Source organism: Lissotriton helveticus, chromosome 4_1 (assembly GCF_964261635.1).
Source record: "Lissotriton helveticus chromosome 4_1, aLisHel1.1, whole genome shotgun sequence".
Lineage (NCBI taxonomy): Eukaryota > Metazoa > Chordata > Amphibia > Caudata > Salamandridae > Lissotriton > Lissotriton helveticus.
The window spans coordinates 1175167017-1175194480 of NC_136063.1; the positions used below are offsets into that span (position 1 = coordinate 1175167017).

The 27464-nt window shown below is 43.4% G+C and overlaps 1 protein-coding gene across 2 annotated transcripts in view; it reads right to left on the minus strand.

The window, feature by feature from the left end:
* PIGN (phosphatidylinositol glycan anchor biosynthesis class N) overlaps positions 1 to 27464 on the minus strand; it is a 1090233-nt gene that overhangs the window by 779929 nt on the left and 282840 nt on the right. For both annotated transcript variants that reach the window (XM_078687755.1, XM_078687756.1), the window contains 2 exons: positions 13620 to 13750; positions 3967 to 4083 (listed from right to left, as the gene is read on the minus strand). In XM_078687755.1, coding sequence (XP_078543881.1) covers positions 3967 to 4083; positions 13620 to 13750 — 248 coding nt within the window. The remainder of the gene's footprint in view (positions 1 to 3966; positions 4084 to 13619; positions 13751 to 27464) is intronic.

A 27464-nucleotide genomic window follows, 5' to 3' on the forward strand; every position in this document is an offset into this window, starting at 1 on the left:
GGGAATAGTAATTTTTACCCCACCGCTATCCAACACTTTCCCTACTGTTGCACTGTTTGGAGTGGGAGTTGGAGTGAGAATAGTAATTTTGTGGTTGAGTATGGCATCTGGGGCATGCACCTATAATATCTGGGAACATTTTACTCAGCCTATGAGGGGCCAGGTAAGCTCTATGCACCAACATAAATTGAATTAATTTAAACTTAGGGTTGCATGATACTTTCGAAAGCTGGACAATAGTTTAATTTCTCATTTCTTGTGACAAAACTCCATTCTTCCTTTTTAACATTCGTAGTATATGAGCTGAGATTTTTCAAGAAGACCCTTTAAAGAATCCTGAAAGAAAGCCACTTGGCCATGCCGCTAACTGAGTAATGGCCTCCTCAATACAAACCAATGACAATGGTTAATTCTACACAAAACTAAGCTGTTATGCCAACATCAGTCATGGCTACATACAGGTTCTTAAAGTACCTGGTAAATGTTTGTGATATTTGAATATGCCTTGTTATAAATACACTCATCTCTTGCTTTCTTTATGCCTAATACGCCAGGCTATTAGTTTCTCTGCTTTGGTCCCAGCATCCTATAGCCCCTTGTGCATAGCAATATATTGGGCACATGCCCCGTTGTCTCTCAGGGACCAGTATTCCTGCTTCTTAAGTTGCAATTCATGTAGTACTAAGCGCACTTTGTTGAAATATGCCTTTTTAGTTCAAGAAGTTCTCTACCAGTGAAGCTTGCTTCAGGTAGAGTACAGCCCTGTAGCCCTGAACATATAATTGTAGGAAGGTGGATACCTGACTATGGTTACCTAGTGTTTAGCTGGTTTTCGACTTAGTTGGCCTGGGATCCAGCTAATCAGGGCCCCAGGCTATATGCTCTCTCTTTAAAATGGACTCCATGTACCCTAGGTGCATAACTAAATTGGATTGGGTCACCTTATCAGCCCCTGTACAGTGTACTATAGGTACCCAGGGCATAGGTGCATCCAAGGCCTACCAGGGGCTGCAGCATATCTTTTGCCACCCCTGGCTGGCCATTCAAATCGACACAACTGGCTGATCACTCAGCTGGGGCAAGGTGGTGTAATCACCCCTTGCTTAGATATAGTATACCTATATCTAAACCTATATCTGGACACATATATACCTATAAGTCACTCCTGTGGCAGGCCTTAACAATCCTGGAGGCAGAGTGCTTGGTTTTATGTGAGATGGTGCTGTAGCATGAGCTGAGCCTGTCTGCAGCGTTCGGAACCATTTCCTTACTGCTGTTCCAGGGTATTGCCATACCATATACTCTTAAGTGCATAATAATCCTCGCGGTTATTGCTAACTTTGGTTTGGCTTTATCAAAACATGTCGTGTAAGGTGTCATACACTTTGGAATACTACCCCCTCGCCAGTTCTGGCGACGGGGGTAGCATTCCACCCTTCTAGAGGGAGAAGACATGTTACTTTACTTAAACGCGGTTAATCCTAACCAGAGCCTCAGCATCACAAAATGGATGCTGCTGCCCCGACAACAAGTCTGACCTCCTGCTGCTGACTGAAACTTGGCAGAGGAGGCCTGGACAAAGAGTTTCCTGTCACAGGGAGGTGCTACACCACCCCAGACAGGAGATAGTGGATTGGAGCAGGGAGGGTTGAATGAAACTAGACACTGCCTGGGGCACACAAGGTGTCCCATGCAAAATCCAGTCAAACCGGTTCTGGGGCACTCCAGCCCCAGCTCTGGCGCGAAACTGGACAAAAGGAAAGGGGTGTAACCACCCCCTTCCTGGGTCCCACCCATAGGAGGGACCTAGCAGGATATTCAGCCCCTTGATTTGGAATAAAGGTAGGAGCTGTGCCAATGCACCTCAGATTATCCTGACTGAAACTTATGAAACAAAATTCTGGACCCTTCGACATCCTACTCGACGTAGTAGACTGAAGAATCTCCCTTGTGGTCAAGGAGTGACCACCCTGTGCAAACAGGCACCATCCAGCGCCTCACCGTTTGCTTTGTTGCAGTTCCCGCCGGAACTCGAGCGACAGAGATCGACAAGACCCAGCGTTCCTGCCTTCCAAGAGCCCGATCCACAGTCCCAGTGAATCGGAGACCCATGGAGGCGACCTGAAGCGTGGGGCCGGCCATCTTGGAAAAACTACGAAGTGCTGACCGTGCAGCTCCCGAAGCTCCCTCGAAGCTGTGCATTGGGGTTTGAGAAGCCCCAGCCCCGAGCAGCTTTTGCACCGAAGATCTCCCCTCCACACTCACCGAGTGCTGCGTGGGGCCCTTTTGCATTTTCCTGCTTAACGCGTTGGTCTGGTCGCTTGCCCGTTGGATAGTGGCCCCAGTACCGACGAACCTTTGAATTTGCTCTGCTAGTCTGGTTGCTCCAGACTGGCCCTCGCTCCCCTGAAAAGGAGCAACCCGTCTGACCTTGCTGGTCCGAGAAAGAAGCGATCTTCCAATCCTGCGTGGGTTGCTTTTGCCAAGGCCCGTTGGCTCCAATGCGGAAGCCGACACCGCCGACAGCGAGAGCCTTCGTGGGACAGCTCGTGATTCGACCCTGGTCATCCTCGATGCCCCCGAGTCCACGTGGCAGCAGAGACAAGCTTCACGACAACCACCAGATCGCGCCCAACATCGCCTGGTTCCTTCCTGGTTCCTTCCTGGTCACTGGCTAGTGACCCAGACTCTGTCCCCTCTGCTTTCAGGTACTCTACATCTTCGATCCACCCTTAGATTCAACCGGACTTTTCTCTCCTGGCCGCCTGCAGCATTTTCATCTCCAGGCTCCATAGAACTGCACGACGAAACCCGACACACTTTGGCACCTATGCACCCGCTTCCTGTGGGTGAGGTAACTCGTGAACGCCGGTGCTCCTGTAGTGGTTTACCCCTCTAGTGTCCTAGTTTACAGTGTGGTAATTCTATTCCAGTCGGAAGACTCCTAAAACAGTAACTTTGTAACTTTTACGCACCATTGACTTTGCATTGGTGCATGCGTGTGCTTTTAGCGCTGCACCCGATTCCCGCGGGCTACTCCCGTCCTAACTGCTGTTAGTCCAGTGTAGTCCCAGCGATTCCCAGGGCCCCAGGCCTTACCACTGTTCGTAAAGTGATACTTATACCACTGTTTTGATATATGGTTTGAGTGGCCACCGGCCTCATCCATAAACGTGCAACTTTCATATGTTAAACTGTGCTTTTGTTTAAACGCTTGTGCTTCTATACTCATAAAGAGTATAGGGGATTATTCTAGTAATAAATACATATATTTTTATAATATATAACTTGTGTGGTGTCCTTTCATTTGATATTACAGGATTGCATATGGTAAAACAGCTGGCTTCACATGCCCTCTTGAGTTTAGCCTGAAGGCTGCTTAGTCCATGCTACCATTAGGATAGCTTGTCTTTTAAGGTTGACTTACAACCACCACCATAAGGGATTGTTTTGACTGATACAAGGTGCCCCCAGAATTGGAGACATCATACATCAGGCCAACTTCTCACAATAATAATGATCTCAGGGCCTCTGAATACAAAGTGGTAAGGCCAACAGGGACAACGCTACTAACTCTGGCTCCAGAGAGGAAGGAACAAGAGACAAAACATGGACTAGAGGGGCATAATTTGCAGTCAATTAGGAATTCGGCTGCCCACAAAAACAAAGACAAATTTGGACTTGCTGGGCAGGGGCACAGACTTACACCCCCCCGCCCCCCCTCCCCCTACGCTTATTGGACTTTCAGCGTCGAGACGTAGCTAGAGCACTCAATCAACCCCGGACAGCAATGCCAGAAGTTTCAGGATCCAGATGGGATATTAAAAGGCGAAAAATGTACAGGTAGATGTATCCATGAGAATATATTTGGAGTTAATTTAATCAATGACATGTCTTCCATACAACTCTCACATTTGCTTTAGTAGTGCTATTTGGCATTAATGGACTGGCCCAGAAATGTCATACCGTGTGAAAATCCATCATCAAAGTCCTGATGCATAACCCTTTGTGGAAAGCTAACTCCTGCTCCCCAAGCCACAAGTGGAGTCAGCGTCTCTGAAGGATGGCCAGCTCCATGGGACCCTATGGATGAACAGGGCAAAACAATCAATCAATGTTTATTGCTCATACAAGTCAGAACAGAGCTAAATATACATATATGGAAATATATCTTATTCTTCATTGATTGATACCATATCAATTTGTGCTTTTCAGGCCTGGGAATGCACCTCGTGCTTTGTTAGAGCTGGGAATCTCCAAATCTTGGGTAGAGTGCTCTGCTTCACTACTGATGCCTGGCAGCCAATCACAATATGACTAATTGGTATGGGGGCAGCAACATGATTGACTAGTTGACAGTGACACTGCACTAACACAGTGTGACAGAGTGTGAGGGTGCAATATACAGAGAGAGAATGTGTATCTGAATCTGCAGTGCATGCAATCATTTGGGCATATCGGGGTAGACAATAGAATTGAAGATCTACTGGGCACGTTAGACACATTATGGCATTAACTAGCGAATTAAGCACATACAGTGGCAGCAGCTGGCCTACGAAAGTGGATGTCTAGAACACATATTGATACTGACTCACTTATGGGCAGCACACAATGACACTGAAAGCTTAAGGCAGGGATACATTATACCACAAATTGGCCTGGCCAGGACTACCAGGGGAAGGTCAAGTCATTAACTGTCCTATGGGTGGATGAAACTGTCTTATGGGTGGATGATCGTTGCATGCTGTAGAATAGGCTGTCCCTGTGCAGTATCCTTGAGCCATTCTGCTAGCAATTTCATAACTTCATTCAGACATGGCATGTTTTCTTTTATCAACAGACTCGTGTCACAAGATCCATTAGAGGTTTGCAACAGTGATTTTGTATATTGCTCTCTAGCAGGACGCACAACGCTGCATGACCTGGGGGTCAAGATCATGTAGATCCCCTTTCAATACAAGTGACTACTACCCCTATGACGAGGCTATGAGACAACAGCCTTTGGGGCCTCCTGGTTATAGTGATAGTGGCTTTTCACCTACAAACAATCTGGGAAGTTACCTACTGGCCCTTCCTGGTATAATCATTGCAGTCCCTCATGACTGTAACTTTCACTGCCTTCCTCGCATTAGTGCATGATGTAGGTAGTTGGAATGTTGTAAGTACATGGTCTATTGCCACACTGATGGTTTGCCGAAGAAGATAGCTGTGGTCCTTACTGATGCCTGGCTTTTATTTGTCCCCCCTTCATACCTCTGCTGCTGACAACCTACCTGCACTTTGTGGAGAGGCCATAGTGTCTCAGGTTAGTGTGTATCTGTTGGATCGTCTAATGGTAGAATTGCACAGAGGAAGGCTTTTTGTTTGCTACACCAGTTTCAGTAAGATCCAGCAGGTCATTCTGGTGCCTGCGGTAAGCCAACTGTTGTGCTTTATATTATCTCCTTGCTTCCTGCTCAGCCAGTATGTATGTGATGTCAGTATGGAATGTTGAATGATGGATGACAGAGTGAATAGAACGTTAGTGTGCCTGGTGTGGATGTGGAATGACAGTTGATGAGAGAGGGCTGAGCAGTGAACATCCTGTTCCTGGTGGGGTTTTATTCCTATTCATCTTACTTGAAATAAAGAGCTTCAAGAATCTACTGACCATTCTTCATTTCATACACTACATTTTGGCGACGTTTGGAGAACTCACAGCGTGCTACATCCTATTTACAAGGTACCTTCAAGCAGTACTACCCTAAAGAGAAGAATTCAATTAAGGTAAAGGACTTTTATATTACTAAAGTTTTCCCCAAGCTACCTGGCACTCCAAAACCCCACCAGTGACCCCGAAATCGGTCGCCCTAAACTCCACATAAGTGCCAGATCAAGCTCAAGGTCACAAACCCACTGAGAGATGTTTGACCTTTAAATTAACTGCAGTTACAAGTCTTATGTTGAAAGAAGTACTGATAAGAAGAAGACTCCGTATACAATGAAACTGACTAATTTAACCTTCTAAAATTTACTTGTTATGCATTACTAAAGTCAAGTACTGTTATGACACTCGCTTACTTGCTACCAAGAAAAGAAAAAAACGAGTGATTTCCATTGAAAATTCAGTTGTTTGGAAGTCTGAGAAGAAGAAATAATAAAACGAGTAATTTATAAGAGAAATACAGTTTGCTGCAAAGGGAAAAGAAAAACGAGTCATTTCCATTGAAAATTCAGTTATGAGGAAGTCTGAAATAATTTTGGTAACAGTAGAGTCGCTTATAGTTAATCTCTGGTGAGCGATCTTACTTTACTCCAACTGCCAACTGCCTTGCTCTGTGCACACGGAGAGCTCCTTCCACAGTGAAGCCATCCTGCTTATGATGACGTATGAGAATTTTGCCTGCGTCTAGCTGTTGCTGTGTGTCGAACAAGAGGTCGTGAGGGGTACGTGAAACGTCATGACGATCCTTGCCAGCCATCTTGATGTTCGTCTCCATAGTGACAGAAAACAATGCTGCGCCACCCATCTTGTGAAGCGCGTTCTTCTGACTCTCTGCCCGCCTTGGTATTACTCAAGACACAGATCACGTTCTTCTAACGCGCTTCTCCTTGTTGGATGGCAGCACGTCTTCATGCTTGATGCCAATTACAAGCTTGCTCTCACAGGGCGAGGTAAATGAAGCGAATGAACGCTTTTGGGTTCCTCGACATTACACGGTGAGAGAAGCGCCGGTTCCTGTTACTCTGTGCACAGTGATTTCTTTTGTACACGGACCTCTCCAGTCTTGAAGTGTCGCAGGAAAGAACAAACGTGGCAGATTCCTCTTTAATAATGGAACCATAATAACAGAGAAATAGTTATTATATGTCTTGGGTGGAAACATATAATTTTCGTGCTGTTTGGTTAGTTTTAGATTGCTTCAGTCAAGGTCTTACTGCCATCTTCTGGATTTAGTTAGTACTACACTAGATATTATTTCAAAGAGCTCATAATTATACATGGAGCTCATACTCATAACTACTTATATGTAACGTTTTAGAAATTTCAGCAATTTAAATAGACTGTAAGGCTTTAGTAACTGATACAGTTATATCACTAAGACTGCAATGTTTATAATTCATACACCAATTCTATTCGAGCTCTTTTTCTGTTAATAGGGTTGCAGTGATGTTTAAATAATTTATACAGCTATGTTTAAATAATTTATACTACTATTTAAAAATTTTATGCAAAGTATTTTACAGCTATTCCTATAAGTCTGTATTGCTTCCAATGCTAATTCAGTAAACCAATAGTCCGTATTGCGTTTATACTACATACAATATTTCGAGGGTGTGTTACTTTCAATGTTTTTTTTACACTAATTCTTATAGGTCTGTTATACATTTATGCTTCTTGCAGCAATTCAGGTATGCCTATGTTTCGTTATATGCTTTGTACAATGCTTCAAACCGGTTTTACTTTCAATGCTTTGTACAGCGATTCAAGTCTGTATTACTTTCAATGCTTGGTACAACAATTCGTATGAATCTGTATTACTTTCAATGCTTGATGCAGCAGTTAGTCTGTATTGCCTTTATGATTTAATTGTTTGTTGTTATTTACATGTTACGAATTTAGTACTGCAAATTTAACTTCGTGTTTGATGCTTCTAGTTTTTGCTGATACTTAAAGTTTAGAGGTTATTTTCTTCGTAGGGTAGTTCAGAGCTGGTCTCTATACTTATTCAGAGTGGGGTGTGCGCACGCCCTTCCTACTGTTTATACCCTACATAATCTTTTTACTTAGCTTCAGCTGTGCCTTCTTGGCAGTGGTTATTCTATACATACATTGGTATTGTTGCAATTTACAATTATAATGTTCCCAAGGGAAGGGGATGTGTTCAGCTATATTTGCTTAGGATATATTTAGCTATATTTACTTAATCTATTTCATTCTAGTTTTAATTTAAATGTACATATATATTATTTGCTTAGGTTGTGTTTACCTATATTTACTTAGTCTATTTCATTCTAGTCTAAATTTAAATATGCATATATATTGCAAATTTTATCTTTCGCAATGTATTATATTATTGTGTTTATTTTTCGTTGAAGAAAAGGAGATATGTTGTGCTTTATATTATCTCCTTGCTTCCTGCTCAGCCAGTATGTATGTGATGTCAGTATGGAATGTTGAATGATGGATGACAGAGTGAATAGAACGTTAGTGTGCCTGGTGTGGATGTGGAATGACAGTTGATGAGAGAGGGCTGAGCAGTGAACATCCTGTTCCTGGTGGGGTTTTATTCCTATTCATCTTACTTGAAATAAAGAGCTTCAAGAATCTACTGACCATTCATCATTTCTTACACTACACCAACGCTTGTTAAATAAGTGGCTAAGGACATAACAACTCGCCCATTAGGCAAAAGATATGGTCTGTGGCTGCCCCCTTCTATACTGTCTTCCGCACAGAAAGATGAGCAGTCCGTAGTAAAATGTATATCCACTCAAAGTAATATGTTGCGTCCCATCATCCCACTGAATTTTGATTGTTGTCTTCAAATTATCAAACATAGGTCAGAAAGAGGTTTGACTCCACCTTTACAGCACTGGGATATCAGTTGCCCTCAGAGGCCACAATATTGGAAGAGTTTACCAGAACAGGGAAAGCAATAGACTTAGAGAAGGATCCTTGATGATGTCCTCCTAGGAGTCAGGGATAGGCTTTAGGGTGGAGAAAGAAAGCTGCAGGAGCTGTGCCCAGAGAAGGTGACAGTAGAGCGCTACCAACCAGCCCATAATCAAGTTTGAGAACTGCAAAGGCAAGATGGTTTGTATCTTGCCAAATGGACGTGCTACCTGTGACAGGAATGGAGAGCAGCTGCCACTATCCCACCTGAAAAATATGTACAGTACCATAGCAGACATTATGTTTTTGTCCCCTCTGAACATCACCAATACAACAGATTTTTACACTTTGTTATGTGGAGGTGGCAAACACTAAAGAAACACTGGCGCTAAGCCTTTGTTGCATGTGGTGCTATTCCTCCACTGCTTTCTTGTCCGCTTTACTCCATGGATGTGTTGATAGAGGATCCTTCCATGGTCCCAGTTTTTTTGGTATTAATAAGTAATAGAACTAACTGAACCTTCACAGGGTTGCACGTTTCTTAGTGTTTTTGTATCCGATTTTCCAAATCTACATCATCCTCTAGTAAAAGGCCGCAGTTGCTCCTGCTTGCTCTACAAACAAGCATTTGCAATGCAATAGGTCTCGCATTAGGAAAGTTTGAGCTATTGGCATTGTAAATGACAAATATTTTATTTATGTGTTGGTTTTGAAAATAGCGAAACTAATAGCTTTGTCATTTACAATGCCAATAGTTTTAATTTTCGCAAATGTGACACCTATAGCATTTGTAATGCAATATGTGTAGTATTTACGTGACTTAGATGTATTCATATTACAAATAACTTTTGTGAAGATTATGTTCAGTGTATTTTATTGTGACGAAAATCTAATAACAGAAGTGAAATATTAACATCTTTTTGTGACATTTGTAATAAAGCTTGAAACATTGAGAGAACATATTTGAATTATTTGTTGTTGAATGGTTGCACAGATTGATGCTGGGGTGGCGCTGAGTGATGTGGTGGTGTCCCTGAGTGATGTGGTGGTGTCCCTGAGTGATGTGGTGGTGTCCCTGAGTGATGTGGTGGTGTCCCTGAGAGATGTGGTGGTGTCCCTGAGTGATGTGGTGGTGTCCCTGAGTGATGTTGTGGTGTCCCTGAGTGATGTTGTGGTGTACTAAAGTGATGTGGTGGTGTCCTAGAGTGATGTGGTGGTGTCCTAGGGTGATGTGGTGGTGTCCTAGAGTGATGTGGTGGTGTCCTAGAGTGATGTGGTGGTGTCCTAGAGTGATGTGGTGGTGTCCTAGAGTGATGTGGTGGTGTCCTAGAGTGATGTGGTGGTGTCCTAGAGTGATATGGTGGTGTCCTAGAGTGATATGGTGGTGTCCTAGAGTGATGTGGCGGTGTTGTGAGGCGTGCAGCAGTGTGAGGCATGCAGCAGTGTGAGGCGTGCAGCAGTGTGAGGCGTGCAGCAGTGTGAGGCGTGCCTCATTGTGATGCGTTTAGCAGTGTGTGGCATGCAGCAGTGTGAGGCGTGCAGCAGTGTGAGGCGTGCAGCAGTGTGAGGCGTGCAGCAGTGTGAGGCGTGCAGCAGTGTGAGGCGTGCAGCAGTGTGGCGTGCAGCAGTGCGAGGCGTGCAGCAGTGCGAGGCGTGCAGCAGTGCGAGGCATGCAGCAGTGTGAGGCGTGCAGCAGTGTGAGGCGTGCAGCAGTGTGAGTAATGCAGCAGTGTGCAGCAGTGTGAGGCGTATAGCAGTGTGTGGCGTGCAGCAGTGTGTGGCGTGCAGCAGTGTGAGTAATGCAGCAGTATGCAGCGAGCAGCAGTGTGAGGCGTGCAGCAGTGTGAGGCGTGCAGCAGTGTGAGGCGTGCAGCAGTGTGCAGCATGCAGCAGTGTGAGTAATGCAGCAGTGTGCAGCGTGCAGCATGCAGCAGTGTGAGTAATGCAGCAGCGTGCAGCAGTGTGAGGCATGCAGCAGTGTGAGGCGTGCAGCAGTGCGAGGCATGCAGCAGTGCGAGGCGTGCAGCAGTGTGAGGCGTGCAGCAGTGTGAGGAGTGCAGCAGTATGAGGCGTGCAGCAGTGTGCGGCTTGCGGCAGTGTGAGTAATGCATCAGTGTGAGGCGTGCAGCGGTGTGAGGCGTGCAGCGGTGTGAGGCGTGCAGCGGTGTGAGGCATGAAGCGGTGTGAGGCGTGCAGCAGTGTGAGGCATGCAGCGGTGTGAGGCGTGCAGCGGTGTGAGGCGTGCAGCGGTGTGAGGCGTGCAGCAGTGTGAGGCGTGCAGCAGTGTGAGGCGTGCAGCAGTGTGAGGCGTGCAGCAGTGTGCAGCGTGCAGCACTGTGAGTAATGCAGCAGTGTGCAGCAGTGTGTGGCTTGCAGCAGTGTGTGGCGTGCAGCAGTGTGTGGCGTGCAGCAGTGTGTGGCATGCAGCAGTGTGTGGCGTGCAGCAGTGTGTGGCGTGCAGCAGTGTGAGGCGTGCCGCAGTGTGTCATGCAGCAGTGTGAGTAATGCAGCAGCGTGCAGCAGTGTGAGGCGTGCAGCAGCGTGAGGCGTGCAGCAGCGTGAGGCGTGCAGCAGTGTGAGGTGTGCAGCAGTGTGAGGTGTGCAGCAGTGTAAGGTGTGCAGCAGTGTGAGGCGGGGATGTTAAAGAGTCAGTCGTAAGTGGGCCAGAACAGATAGAGTAAAATAACAAGTAGGAGCATCAACTGATGGAAGCAATGTTAGACAGGCATATTCCTGGCAGAGTCCTCAAGATTATCAGAGGTCCCCTTGAAGATTGTTCTGCGAATTAAACGCATTCGTATGTGGAAGATCTGTGGGTCCCAAATGGTTAAATGCTCTGTCCCTTTCTCTGCATCTAGACTCAAATCATCTGAGTTTTAAAAAACATCAGAAAACCTGGCTACTTGTTTAGTGCTGTCCCTTGTTTCCTTTTTGGCTGTTGTGATAAAGTGTTATTAGTTTTATAAATATCGAAACTCCGATCATGGCTCATAGCTGACACAAAACATATAGCCTCAAATCCACTAATTGGAGTATAGTAGTTGGATTTACCCAGCTATAAGTCTCGTTGGCGGCAGCGCTTCGCGCTGCAACGCCAGCGAGACCTAAAAAGGAGGTTCTTCACATTACACTGGGCTTTCTGAGTAATAGCCCAGTACCCCCTGAATCTTCAAGGTCCTGAATAACTGGCCTGAGCAAACCATATATGCAGTATGTATAGCTGCCAAGCTATGTGAGAGTGCTAAGTTGAGGAGGTTGTAAAAGCCAGTGCCAAGGATGTTCACAGGACACAAGACATCCAGAAACAATTGGCAGTTGTCCTACTTAGAGTGCATAACTAAGTATACAGTCTGACTACAGCAGATGGGGCATCCAACAATTTCAACTTTAAATGACTTTGGGGAGTTTGAGGCTTGTGCTGCCGGACCTATTTAGGGTCCTCAGCAGGGAAGACCATACCTCCACCAACTTTCAGCAGATGCCCTGCATCCACCAAACCAAATTCTAAATAACCCCCATAGTCATTCAGCAATGAAATTATAAGGTGCAGGAAGATGAACATTTAACAGTGAAAGATCAGCCTTACGCTAAAATGAAACACAGACAAAGATTTCTATTTAATGCCTAGTGAGTGAGAGATGTGGATCAGTTGCAGCCTAAAGATATCATTAAGGCTACACAGAGATTCAATGATAGAAAGAGAAATTACAGCCCTATGATACAAAATCATTTTTTTAGAGATATTGGTAAGATGGGTGTTGCAAAAAGGACACTGTGAATGCAAGATTGCAGAGGAAAGAGGGATGGCTAAGAATACATTGTAGTAATGTTACAGAACTCAGGAGCCAGTAATAAGTAGGATCGCAGGGGATGTTTGAGAATATGAGAATCAATGCCTGCTTAGCTGAAGGAGAGATTAAAGAAAGTGCATTGCGGGGGCGTGAGTTATAGTCAGCTCAGCTAACTATACCGGCTGAATTTCTCTGGTTTTGTATGAGGGAAATGTCAGCCTAACTATAACATCCCTGTGACCTTTGTTTTTTTTTCACTGAATATATATATAAATACACATATGTGTAAAAGAAAAAAAAATGTTTTTGTTTTTTTTAAGGGTGAAGATTCTTTTTGAATATTGGCAGTGGTATCAAAACTAGTATTTCACAGAAGGGAGTTCTAACTGTGAATTATTCCCCATATTTCATAGTGCTAAATTCATATGCACGATAACGAGCTTCCCATAATAAATGAAAATAATTCATCTTTCTTTCAGTGAAAAAAATTATTTCACAATGACAGTGCTGTTCTTATACTATTAATCAGAATGCCTGACAAGCTCACTCTTGCAGGCCTACCTTTGATGCAAGCATCTACAATGAATCCTCCCCAGTGTGTGAAAATAAACACTGTAAATCCAGAAACTTGTAAGCTAAAGTTACACTGTCTCACATTGTACATTATTGTCTTTTTTGATTTACGTCTTGTTAACCTACTCAATGGTGTCAATGTTATACAAAGAAAAAGCACATTTTAGACTGTGTTTTTGTAATTTTCTTAAAATGTGCTTTACATTTAAAATCTGATTTATAATAATACAGGTTTGCATTAAACACCTAGTAATCCCAACAAAAGCACACATATCTCAAAACACTGACAAATATATCTGCTGTCTCAAGCAAACACTGACTACTAAACGGATGACGCTTGAATGCTTTAAATTTTTCCGAGGAGTACTAAAATCAATTAATAAATCATGCAATATAAAAAAACAATTAACATATAACATGCTTACTATGGTTCTATTTTGCCATCTTGTGGTTTAGGAAACATTTATAAACCACTTGCTTTCAGCCTCATGTATTGTACGTCCAGAGAACTCCTGGATGGCAATAGACGTCCATATTCCAGAAATAACCCTTATGTTTCCTCTCTCTATGTTTATAGACAGGGCACCCTAAAGGCTGATGTGTAGGAATCAGCTGCCCTCCTTTTACTGTAACATAGCTCAGGAAAGTTGAAGTCTTACCCCAGTCAGTCATCCCATGATCTGAGGTGAAGACAAAGGCAGTCTTCCCATCATCGCCATAGAAATCTTCCAGTAAGGAAATCATCTCCTTCACGCCTTCATCAACCTTCTTGATGTTCTCCTTGTACTCCCTGTACAGTTAGGAAACATGAAGAGCATCATGACATTTAACTTTAAACAAAACATTTAAACCAACTTCAGATAGTTTCCTGTATACTGAGCTAAAAGTGGTAATACAGAAGAAACTCCAAGACACTCTAAGTCACTTTCAGAACAAATACACTTCTAGTCCAAATAGTTACACATATCAGCACTTTGCACACCTGCCTGTCTTCCTAACTATGGAGGATGTTGTACATCAGACACTTATGTTAATATAATTCCTAGAGGGTTTTTGGACCAAAACATTCAGGCCCTCAAGCATAGGTGTGGAGGTGGGTGGAGCAGAAGTTGTCGCAAGGCCATTTTCATAAGAAGGAATGAGCGGCGAAATAGAGCGATACTCACCTGTATTAATCCCAGTACTCATAGTTTCCAATTATGAGTTAGGAGGAAATATATGGAGTGACACAGTGGTCAGAATTTACGGTTTTAACTGGTATCACTGCACATATTTACTCCTAGTATTAGGAGTAAATATGCTAACCCCATGGAATGATTGGCATTGGCTCCCGGTTAGGGACAGAATAAAATTCAAGAACCTGTGCATATCGCACCAAGCCTTCCATAGAGCTAGTCCTGAGATTAACCACACACTTCTCACCCCCTACTGTCCCGGCAAATCACGTCGCTCAGAGAACTCATTTCTGGCTGCAGTTCCCAGAGTCAAAAGAGCCAGAGCAGGAGGCAGGTCCTTCACGCTCAATGCGGCTAAGCTATGGAACTCCCTTCCCTTCTCACTCAGGTCCATCCCTACACTCTCATCCTTCCGTAAAGAGCTAAAAACATACCTCTTCAGAAATTAGCCCCCCTCCTGTTCTATCGTCTCCTCCCTCAGAGCTCTGTTACCTTTACTTAGCGCTTGGACGCCCTCGGGCAGCAGTTTGCGCTTTACAAAACCCCTTCACTTCACTTCACTTCACTTCACTAAAGTCTTTACACACCTTGAGAACAGGTTTGCAGATCTGACAGGAGGACTATATCGAGTAATACGCTACCAATGTAACTGTGAAACTCGGAATTTAAATGAGATATAAGGATGTCTATAAAACTGTGAGCAGGGGCAATATCATAACACATGAATGCGCTCAGGGCTCCTCCCTACTAAATGTACCACAGCTTCCTAAGAAGACGAATGAGGCACAGCAACAAGTAAACAATTGGGTAAAGGACTCTCTAGCTCAAATCCACTCACCATGGTGCTATTATGGGATGCTTGCTATCACTAACGGATGTACGATGCCCAAAATAGCGCCACGCAAATTGCGAGTGTTTGGCGACTCGCAATTTGCGAGGCGCTATTTTAGATGTACAACAGTGTGTAACACACTGTTAGCGATTCCCAATGGGGTCTCAAATTGAGAGGCTCATGAATATTAATGAGCCTCCCGCAATTTGAGACCCCATTAGGGATGGCTGGCCCTCCCAGGTATGGTGGCCTGCTGGGCTCAGCTGACCACCATGTCTGGGACTGCTTTTAAATAAAGCAGTTTTTTTTTTTAAGGAAAATGGGATGCATTTAAAAAAGAAAAAAAATGAAACGTTTTTGTTTAATTTCCCCATGCTTTTGCAAAGGGGAAGGGATCCTCTGGAGACCACTTCCCTTTTGCAAGTGCATTACCACTCTCTTGAAGAGGGTAGTATTTTGCAAGTGTTTTGCGCCCGCAACTGCGGACACAAAACATTCATACATGGACTTGCGCCCGCTATTAGGAAGGGAACGCCCCTTCCGAACAGCGAGTCGCAAAACCTATTTAGCGAGTCGCAAATAAATTGCGACTCGCTAAATAGGCTTTGTACATGGCCCATGCTGGTTTTGCATGCGCAAACGGGTCCGCAAACCCGTTTGAGCTGCAAAAATGGTACGTACATCTGGCCCATAGACATATAGAACTTTATGGCATGCAAGTTTCCAGAAGACTAAACTCAAATGTAAGTAAGATGCAATTGAATGCAATTCTGACGTTCCAAAAAATGTAGTTGTTGCACCCATCAAGACTATGGTGGAGTCCTTCCAATTGCAACTTTCTGAGGATATGTGGTGATTATGTGATCCTGAAAATATCTCCGCAAGGTGATCTTGGGAATATCTTCAGGATGAGAGATTAGTGGGAGAATCATGAACAGCCTGCTCAATGATAAAAAAATATAAGCCTCACTAGCAAAAAACTTACGATAACGATAACTTTTAAAGGAGAATGATACTGGAGAGATGCATGCAAGTACATTCTGGGACTCACTTAAAGCAATGATGAGGGGACAGGCCATTGCTGGTTCACAGTTATTCTACAAAAACTAAAGCCTCAATAAGGGCCAATCTAGAATTAAAACTAAAGGAACTGTAAAAGGTTCATAAGAGAACTGGCGCTCAGAAAGTTTTGGGCAGACTACTATAAGACAGAGACAGGATAACGTCCTATACATGGACAAGGGAGAATACACGCTATTTCTAACAAAACAAAAATATTACGGTGGTGGTAATAAAGAAGGGAAACTATTGGCATTAGACTGAGAGCCAAATAAACATGCAATAGAGTTAAGATATTAAAAGTGATGAAGGGAGGAAGCAATACACTGATCTGCTATGACAAAGGCCTGAAGTGTATTTTATGTTAAAATATTCACAACAGAAGACCTAAGTACCCAAATGACAGAACAATACATGGAAAGTTCCATGTTCAGAACCTCTCACAAAACAACGTATTAGGCCTGAGGAGGTGATCTCATGCATAACTAAATATCAGAATGACACTTCCCTGGGCACCGACTGATTTACCCCTCAATTTTACAAAGTGTACTGTGGAAGTCTAAGTCCCATCCTGACCAAACCATTCAACAATTTTGCGGACCTGGATTTGGTAACACAGGCAATAATGGAGCCATGGTGATGCACCCCATCTCATAACAAACCAAGAACATTCCTGATTGTTTCCGGATGAACGCGCATAGAACCTATACCAGTACAATCATATTCTCATTAGAGAATGTGAAAGTGTCCAATCATATCAATTGGCATTTTGTAGGAGACACTCTTGAAAAATGTGGGTTTGGTTCCAAATTTAGAGAATGGATGCTACACAGCTACCAAAATCCACATGTAAGGGTGAATGCAAACAAAATCTCATCACCACCCTTTGAGATAAGGATGGGATAGAAAACAAAGATACCCATTGTCTTCTATCCTTTTTGCTATTACACTGGAGACACATGCAAAGACAATGAGTCTATACAGAGATTCCATAGAGGTAAGGGGAGTTAGAGGATGGAATTTACAACCAACTGAACCCATATTTCCCTTAAAGAAATGACACCTTTAGCCCTAAACCCTTGACATCCTTTCGCCAACAGATCCCCCTTTACTTGACAAGATCTGTTTGCAAAATTGCCTTATTATGCCTTAGACACACTTTCACAGTAGGTTTGCTAGTCTTGACAGGGTGCTAGGATAATGTATATTTGCTGCAGTTGTGGAACATATGCATCACGTCACCAGAAACCTAGTGTTTATAAACCTTGAGAAGCGGTTCTCAGTAGCTGGGTGCTCCATACCCACTCGTCAAAGTGTGAATGTTTGCCAGTTAAAGTCAAAAAGCCTCAGAAGCAGGTCTTTTACAGAGCTCCTAGAAGCTATGATTTGCTACATTAAGTACTCTAACAGAAACATATATGGTCAATATGCTTGCACTAATGGCATTGACGGTAGGATAGGTATTGTAGAAGACTTTGTCATCTGTCAGCAGAAAAGTTCCACCAGTTACATTCAAATATGACTGTCTTCAGTAGCCCTCCCCTCCCCAAGAAACATGTATGAGCGCTACTATTGTGACACATCCCAGTTCTTCATCGCAGAAACCCATAATGACAGAATCTTTACCCTAGCCTTTTCATTTATGATACCTTTAATGGACCCTATTATTGTACTTAACTCTAAAGCCCAATCCTAAATTCCTAGGGGCAGTTTATTTAAACTTTTCGCTATTTGTGTATTCTGGAGCCACACTCTTTTGAATGTTTGATCAAATATCTCTAGCCTGCTTCGCTACCATTTATGACACTTGACCAAGAAGTCTATTTAGGGATGAGACACTTTTGTTATACCTTTTTCAGGAATATGTGTATGTGATCTAGTCAGTGGTGGCGTTCATTTCTGTCAAAACTGCTCCGTTTTTTGGGGGGGGCAGTAGATGCCTCCTTTGATTTTTTTTTAATACATACATACATCAGTTTTGTTATAATGATTGTGAAAGTCCGCACAGTGCAATCTGGGAAAATGGTAAGCAGTACCCTTCCCGGAAGGCGTCCTAGAGATTAATAACTCTGTTTCAACCTGGTTGGATTGATTTTTAAACTGAAACGCATGCACTGACTAGCAGAGTGATGCTACCCAACTCTCACGACTTTCTCGTGTAAGTGGATCTCAAGGAGTTCACTGAATGCTGCTTATTTATTCATGGCTAGTAACAAGCCAGACGCCTCTGCTACGACTCTGCTATTCTGCTCTGTAGCTCTGCCAAATTGCCTGTGTGGAAAATCTTAGCTAGCCAAAGGAGTCTAAGGACACAGGCACAGTACCTAGAAGACTCACCTCTGTCTCACAGGCGACCGGAAGTGGCCTCCCTATTACCACTTTCTATTGTTTTGAACCCCCTGGTCCTTACTTTGAGAGCTACGGCTCAGCACCTGGTTGGATTGTGCCCCTTGTCCTGCTGTGATCACACATTGTTGTCCCTCTGGATGAAATGTACCTCCCTTCCCCCATCAACAAGGCACAGTACCACTGAGTGCAAATACATTAACTTGGCGTTGCTAGTACCCCAATTGGTGAGATATCCACATTTTAAAGGACGGACATTCGAAACCTTAAACCATATGACCAGCAAAACGTTCTCATATAACCTTTGAGCCCACCGTAGTGGGATATACGGGCCATTAAAGGCCCACTCCGGCGTTAAAGGCCCGAGCCAAAACCACGGACCTTTAATGGCCGTTAGAGCCCGCTACACAGGGTTGTAAGGCTATTCGAACATTCCGTCCATAGAGGGCAGGCTGTTCTAATTAGTAAAATAAAGGTCAGCTACGAAAGGCAAATATCGGAATGTTGATGCTTCAGGCTTCTACCAGCCATTAGAAGCCCGGAGCACTCCATTGCCTTCAATGGAGCGCTTAACATTCCAAAGTTCTAATTACCTTTCTTCACTTTCCCAACCCCTGAGAGACATTAGATACCACCTTAGAGTACCTGTTTCAATGAGCCATTGAAGGAGAATGTTTCATTTCAGGTAGCTGTTGGTGTTTGCACTCAGTACTGTCTTGAATAGTAAGACTCGCAAACTAGTAACAAAGTAATCTGATTTTGCTTGGACAACTGCAGTCTCTATTTTGCAGTACAGAGTGAGTTAGTTATTTTGTTACATGTTAGGGAAGCATTAAAAGAACAATCTAAACGTTTTACTATAAATAAATTGTGTTACTTTTCCGTTTCTAATTTTCAGGAGTGTTACTTTGTGTTTCTCATTTTCAGGAGTGTACCAGGGCCACTCGTTTATTACTTTTTCATTTAATATTTTGATTTTTTGGCTATTTGACTTTTACTTGTACACCACTGTACTTGGACAATTTCTTCTTTTTTGCAACTGTGATCATGTTGCATGGAACCTAGACTCAACTTTACATCGCTTCGAGTTAAGCTTTAACCGCTTATGCAGAGCTGCTCCGAGAGTTAAGGAAGGCCAACTTTGAACTCTGTCAGGAGAACTAGTGTCCTGCTCCCTTGAAGAAAACCAACAAACTCACCCTTGATATTGCTTGGTCGACTCTGTGACTGCAAGGTTCGGGGAAGGACCTTATTAGTTGTTTCCTATCTAGTTATAGGTAGAGATGACCAGTGAAGACTGATTTCCTTCAGTTGTTGAGTTTTAAAGGCCAACCTTACCAAACAGCACCTACCTCCTAAACAATATCTTGTTAGAGAAAAGAGTTCCGTTACAATACACACAAATTATGTAATCCACTCCAATTGCATTACTTCAGATTTAGACAAAAAAACAATCATGAATGCATTTTCTTCAAAGTCAATGTTTTAAAAAAGTGCAAAGGGATCCGTTTCTTTTCCATAGGCAGACTGTAACAGCATAGAGTATCTTCATCCTGAAATGAATCACAGATTGGCTCCAACATTTTGTTGATGCTTTGTTTTCTTCAATAATTAGAAATTTTCAGTTTTTTTCCCACACTCTTCTATGCAAAATCATTAAATTTTTGGATTTAGTTTGTCATCCTGACTAGAGCAGTAGGCCGTGATTGACCTTTGCCGGAGACTGGAGGTGGGGGCATTGTCACAGACTTTTGAGGACCAAGAATTCTTTTTTAGCATCAAAGTGTGACCCAAAGCAAGTGAGAAAGGCAAAAAAGGAAGAACGAAGGAGGAAGAGAAAGATAAGAAAACAGGGACAAAGGGAGAAGGTAAGCATGCGAAAACCTGCAGCAGTGCAATAAAAAGATCAAACATGTAGAGTAGTGGAAGAAAGAGACATAACGTGAAATGAAGATTGCGCTCCCGGGGGATTGATTAACTATGGTATTCAGCAGCAATGGTGGTGAGCTTGTAAGAAAACAATTTGTGACTTTGCACTTACTTCTTTACAAATTGAACACTGACAGCAGGTGACCCATCGGTATTGCAGGGATCAAGTAGACCTGTGTGCCACACATACGATACACACAATTGAACATGATAAATTAGTTATTACTGTTAGACTTAAACACATAGATCTTTCACTGCACCGATTTTTTATTTCTGAAAGTAAATGCCTTATTGAAAAATAAAGCTATTATGAGCTTAAATAAATCAAATGGACTGTTTTCTGTATCGGGCTGTTGTAACTCAAGCAAAAATTCTGGAGTGGCTTCAGTAAAAGAGGCATTCGCCATTAGTGATGACCGATATTTAAATTTTGTCTGTAAGGTTTACCAACATTAAATAGGTTGTTGCAACATTTCCTTGCATAAAAATGTTATGGCAAAAAACTTGTTATCCTAGAATTGTCCCACTTAATACAAGTTCTTGCACATTTTTGTGCAAAATCTACTTTGCTGATTTTTTATTTTTTTGCAATTTAAACGTTGCTAATATTTTCAAGGTTGCTAACCTTGCAAGGTTTCTTAGAAAACCCCAGGGCGCTCTTCTAGGAAAAGCTTTGCACACCCTTATGTGAGCAGAAGAGCTGCCTGATATTGATGATGTTACAGATCTTTTTCATTTTTAACTTTAACATTCCCTCTATTTTTTTCTTAAAATATTTATTTATTTTATAACCTATTTTGCATAAAAGGCACAGCTCAGTATATACACAGTGCCTGAATTGACTTATTAACACAAGATTTATTCAGAGGTCAATACAATTTAGAGTGGCATACGACGATGGACATTAGCCCTTGCTGCAATAACTTCCTGTTACATTGATACACACAGGCTACGTAACATCCAACAACCCGTTAACTCCCTGTACCGCCCCCAAGCCATTAGAGTCCCACTGCCCTTAAAGGTATCGACCAGACCATATCTATGACATAAAAGAAAGGTTCCCGTTAATGAAGGCCTAGTGAAATAGGAGCAAACCAAAGAGTCATAAAATCCTTCATAAAGTCAAAGGAGAGGTTTCAATGGAATAAGGAAGGAAGGAAAGGGGAGGGGAGTGGTTAGGAAAAATCCAGGTGTGTAGAAGGGGCGCCATTCGACCAATAGGGACATCTTGAGGGGGGAGCATGGAAATGTAAGACTGAATCACCTGATGGTGTTCATGCCAGTTTTAACTAGACAAATAGAAAGGACATGTGGGACTCAACGGTGCCTAGTGTCAATTTTGAAAGGGCCTAGTGTCAATTTTGAAAGACTCTGAGAACTCATGAAGCCGTAAGTCTCAACATCTTACGCAAACCTCGTTTTTCTCCTCTACAGAGAGCTGTGCCTCTGCCTGCAGCCACTTCATGACCTCTTCTATCCAAGTTGATTCTATAAGGGGGCCGGAGATATCCTAGCAAACAGCAATGCAGTGTCTGTGATTCTTGTGGTGACCTTTTTATTATTTTTTTCACCCGAGGGAAGATGCCCAATACACAGTGGTATAAGTTTACAATATCTATGAGTTCTGTAACCAGTGTGATATCAGTGAGTACATCATCCCAATATTGCTGCAATTCAGATCAGCTCTTAAAATCACTAGATAATATCAGCTTGTGGGGAATGGCATCGAAGCGAAGAATCTGACACTGTGGGATAAATCGGATGAAGTCTACGTGGACTATGGTAGGATCTACAAAATTTGTGAAATTGAATACATTTGAACCAGGTAGTTCTCGAGTTCTTATGCGGATATTCGAGGATTTTGTACCAGTCTTTATCAGTAACATATTATTGTACGGCTATCTCCCATTTATTTCGCAACTGGAGTGGATCTGTATTCAAACACTAGCCAAGTTCACCGCCGGGATCGAACGGAAACTAGGTGATCTAAATGGCCTTATAAAAAGGGGACAGGAAGCAGTAGAACTTTCAGCAAAAACAGAATGTGATTGTTCCCCAATAATAAACAAATTATCTACGCTACCAACAATGCTAGAAAACCTCTTGGACGACCTGAAACCAAAGATGGCATCAGCTCCAACAGGACCACATACAGAGGGACATGAGAACAATGACCAGCAACCAAATGGCAAACTGCTAAAACCAGAGAACAAGCCGCCCCAACATGGGAAGATCTGTCCTTCACAAGCAAAACGAGACCAACAAACCCTCCGGCAACCCTTCTACCTTCTGAAACCGACAGCACAGTAGAGCCCACAAATTCACGAGCTCGTCGAAAACACAAAAGGAAAGGTAGGAACAGGAAAACGACAGTCAACATCCAAGAACAGGAAAGGCAACCAAGGGAGCTCGATCATCAAGAAGAACAAGAAGAGACCGTACCCCAGTACAAGGCGACAAAACAGCCCACCTTTGATAGCAACAGACTGTCCTCGGGAACAAATGGGTCCCCTGCTAGGACCTCTGGAACGTCTAATAAACCCCATACAACAGAAGCATCAGTAAAAACCACTGAACACTCTGTGCACAAGGAGGAGATAAACACACATAACACCCAACAGTGGCTAAGCCCTAAGCAAAAGACCGATGATCTTAGCACATTCAGGGGTCACATCCCCACACCACAAAACAATAGCTCGCTGGTGACCGAGCAGGATCAGGCTCACTGCAAACCAAGGGAAACAACAGTTAAAATAGAACACAACTGTGACCAACTTTCCAACAGGATAAACGATCCCGCACAAACCGCAGCCAAAGAACCATGTGCTACTCAATCCAACAAGACAGATATACTACTATTTCACCCAGAGTACAAATCCAGAGGCAGAATGGACGTCCTAAACAGAGGGAACATAATAAAATTGATCAACTCACTTGAAGGCCTGGAGGGCATTTCCTCAACCGACCTACTCGAACTTGAATTTCAACCGGCTCTGGCACAGAATAAATCAGAAACAACTAAGACAACATGGTCATCGAATGACCTGGTCGATCGCATATTAGGAAAACTGAACAAATTTGCACAGTGGGGAATAAAACTAGAACCAGGAAGAAGACCATTCTACCCAACACCGTTTTTAATCGAAAGCGCAACAGAACAACGTCCCAAAGCTACATCAATATTGAGAGGAGCACTCAGTCAGACACCGGACCACCTAGGGAGGCCTCTACACATGGAAGCGGGACTAACAAAACCACCAACCCTGAACTCAGGTATGATACTACGTACAATAACAAACAAAGGTGAGCAGTGACAAGAGTGCCTAGCAAAGCCCCGGGAACTCGGAAACATGACCACCCTTAGAATATGCATCTGGAACATCAACGGACTGACTGACAAATTGGAAGATGAGGAAACATCAAAATATCTAAGGTCATTTGATATAATATTATTGCAAGAAACCTGGGAAACAGAAGAGATAGCCCTGGAAGGATATACGACGCAAACTGTCCCAGCAACCAGGTCCTCATCGTTTGGACACAGCTCAGGAGGATTGACGATCCTTGCCTCCGTACTCACAATAGGAACAATGAAGGAAATCAAAACTAAAACCATAGCCCCAAACATGATACAGGCGGCAAATATTACAATCAACCCAATGAAGCACGACCACCACCTCGTAATAATTAACTCTTATATACACCCGAAACACAAGCAGAGGGGCACAAGAGAGCTGGTTAGGGAAACAGCAAGAATCTTGGATGAGGGGGACGCCGACGACCTAATCTTGGCAGGAGATTTTAACCTCTTTCTATTTGGAAGCACAGAGGACGAGGAACTCGCACAAGAACTCAATAGAGCCTGGGAAATCCCACCGCAAGCACAAGTGCAGGCGATCAAACAAACAAAGTGCTCAAAGCAATTATTAAAAGATTTAGAGCAACTAAACCTGAGGGCACTGAACGGCCGGTTTAAAGAAGATACCCCTCCAGCATCGACCTATCATACTTCCACAACCTCCACTTACCTAGACTACACAGTTGTAACCCTCTCTTTCTTCGACAGCATTAGATCATCCAACTAGGCACCAGTGATCAAAGCGACCATCTGCCGCAAGAAATCGTTTTAAAAACCCCTAGTGAGAACCCTAACGGACCCAGTGCAACTATAGGTAATGAGTACACAACAGACTTCAAACGCATCAGACTTAAACAAAATAACATCGAAGTTCTGTTCACCGACGTGCAGGTGATACTACAGCAAGGCCACATGGCTGCAAACGAAAAAGAGGCCTGGGAAGGGTTCACTAAGGCCCTCGGGATAAAATACGCAACCAAATCAAGGACACCAAAAGGCAAACCCCCGATGAACACACTAAGAAAGACATCCACACCGGAGATAAAACCCCTTAAAAGGGACATAAAGCACACCCTAAAACAACTACGAATAAAGCCCATAAAAGAACCTCTACAACACACCCTACATGGTCTAAAAGTAAGCTTTAAAAAAGCAATTTGGGAAAACAAAAGGCAAGCGAACGACGAACTATGGGCAAAAATAAAGCACGATTCCAAACTAAAGAACAGCGCCAACTTTTGGAAAACAATTCATAGCTTGCAACACCCAGGGCACCAAGGGATAAGCTCATACATAGCAGAGCCAGCCTGGGCAGACTACCTGCATAATCATTTTAACAAACCAAACGAAGATACACCCACAGCCTCGTCAGCAAATAAAAGAGACCACAGCAAAGAGGACAGAGCAGCAATAAAGGTAGAAAAAGGGCTCAGTAACGTAGCAGAAGGCAAAAGATCACTAGTCAACGAAAAGATGGCAAGGGGAGAAAAGGATAACAGCACCCCAACACCCAACACTGATTATGACATCAAAATATCCGCCACCCGGCTAAAAACTCAAATAAAGAAGGGGAAAACGGAGGGAGCCCCGGGTCCTAATGGGATTCCACCGTCAATATTTAAGCACGATATCGAGTTCTGGAGCAACACACTAGTTCCACTTTTTACTAGCATACTGAAACTAGAAGCATGCCCGGAATCCTGGAAAGGCTCCATCATAAGTCCAATTTACAAGCAAGGAGACAGGAGCAACCCAGGCAACTATCGGCTGATAGCCCTTTTGGACATAGAGGCAAAGTTCTATGCCGGCATATTACTAGAAGAACTGACACAGTGGGCGGAGACAGAGCACATAATCCCACCAACCCAAACAGGATTCTGTAGAGGGCAGGGAACAACCACCAACATCATGGCTCTGTCGTTACTAACAGATGCGGCAAAACTAGGAAAAACCCCACTGTTCCTATGCTTCATTGACTATAGCTCAGCGTTTGACCATGTGGACCGGGGCAAACTATGGCAAAAACTTAAAAAATGGGGGATTCCAGAACTGCTCTTGAAACAACTTATCCTACTCCACACCAACACCTGGGTCAGGATCAAGCTGGGAAAAGGGACACACCTCTCAAAGCGAATCAACACCTATAATGGCCTAAAACAAGGGTGCGTCCTAGCCCCCACCTTATTCAACCTTTACCTGGCAGACCTCCCAGAGAAATTGGATAAAACCAACTCGCACGCGCCCCGGTTGGGGGACATCACGCTGACCAATCTCCTTTATGCCGACGACCTTGTTCTAATAAGCCGCACCCCAATAGGCCTTCAACATCTCATAAACACCACCAGCTCATTTTCACATTGTAACTGCCTAACCATAAACTTAAAAAAAACAAGAACCATGGCAGTGAACAACAATAGGACCAGGAAGAACAGCTGGTTCTTGGATGGCCACAAACTGGACCAAGTGATGTGCTACAAGTACCTGGGTGTTCTGGTGGACAGCAGAGGGTTATTCAAACCCCAACTAGAGACACTTTACCAAAAAGGAACCATGAGTTATCTCGCAATGAAACCCCTTAAGAAGATTCTGCCAGACCACACGCTCGATCCCTTCCTACAAGTACTGAGAGCTCGTCTCCAACCAACATTAACATACGGGAGCGAATCAACCCTAGGAAAGGATGCACAGACACTAGACAAAGTGATCATCAAAACCTACAGGTCACTCTTTCAGCTTCCTAATTATGTCTCACCAGCACAAATTTGTCTCGAATTTGGGATACAAAAGCAAATGGTGGAAAGAAGGGGCAGCTTTATAAAATGTTGGCACAAGATCAGAAACGGAGAGCCTGGCACCCTAAACAACCACCTCTGGACTGAACTGCAAAGACGTGAACGATCACATGCTAGAGAGTACTTGATGCAATCACTAGAAAGCCTAGAACTGACCGGCCTCTGGAACAGCTCAGTAGATCACAAAAGTTTTAAAAAGCAAGTAACAAAAACAACAAAAATAGTATCGCTACTTGAAGACAAAGAAACTCTGGCAAAAAGAGCCCATGGCTGGATAGTCTTAAACGACTATAAAACCCTCAAACCACAAGCATACTTAGACCACGGCTTCAAGCAAAAGACAAAGGAGAAATTCTTAAAATTCCGACTAGGCGTACTACCGATCCTCCCTCAATGGGCGCCATGGGAAAGGAACCATAAAGATCAAACCTGCCGTCTCTGCGGGGCAGGACCTGAAGACCTAACCCACATAATATGTATTTGTCCCAGCTTAATGGACATAAGGAGAACACTACTACGTGTAAAATGGAACCAGGAGGGGGTCAGGTCGTGCCGACAGGCAGTTAAACTGTGCTTCAACCCAAGCGAGATCCAACTAAACTGCAGAACCACAAAATTTCTTGATGCAGTGGCAAAGAGAATCAAGGAGGCACAAAAAGAAATACCTGCCTAATAGCCGGAAACATGTCCTAGGGCATCTTTCAAACTTACGGCCCGAATGCAGAAGAAGTTGACCCACTGAATCATTTTAACTTTTGATACTTATACTTTTATTTCCGTCAGCAACCACTTTTTTCTTTTAACAATGTATTTTAAATTGTGAGTTTTAATTAACTGTGCAATAAAATCTACCTCCTCTGGTATTCATGTATTGTAGAAAGGACCGATATCGCCAAGTGATTCCTCTTCTCCCATGTCTGATAGTATGCAACGTGTGGAAGAGCACGTTTGAGGCTGGATACAGATCCTGAATATTGCAGTGTCTTTTAAGTTCCCCTGGTATTGCAACATAT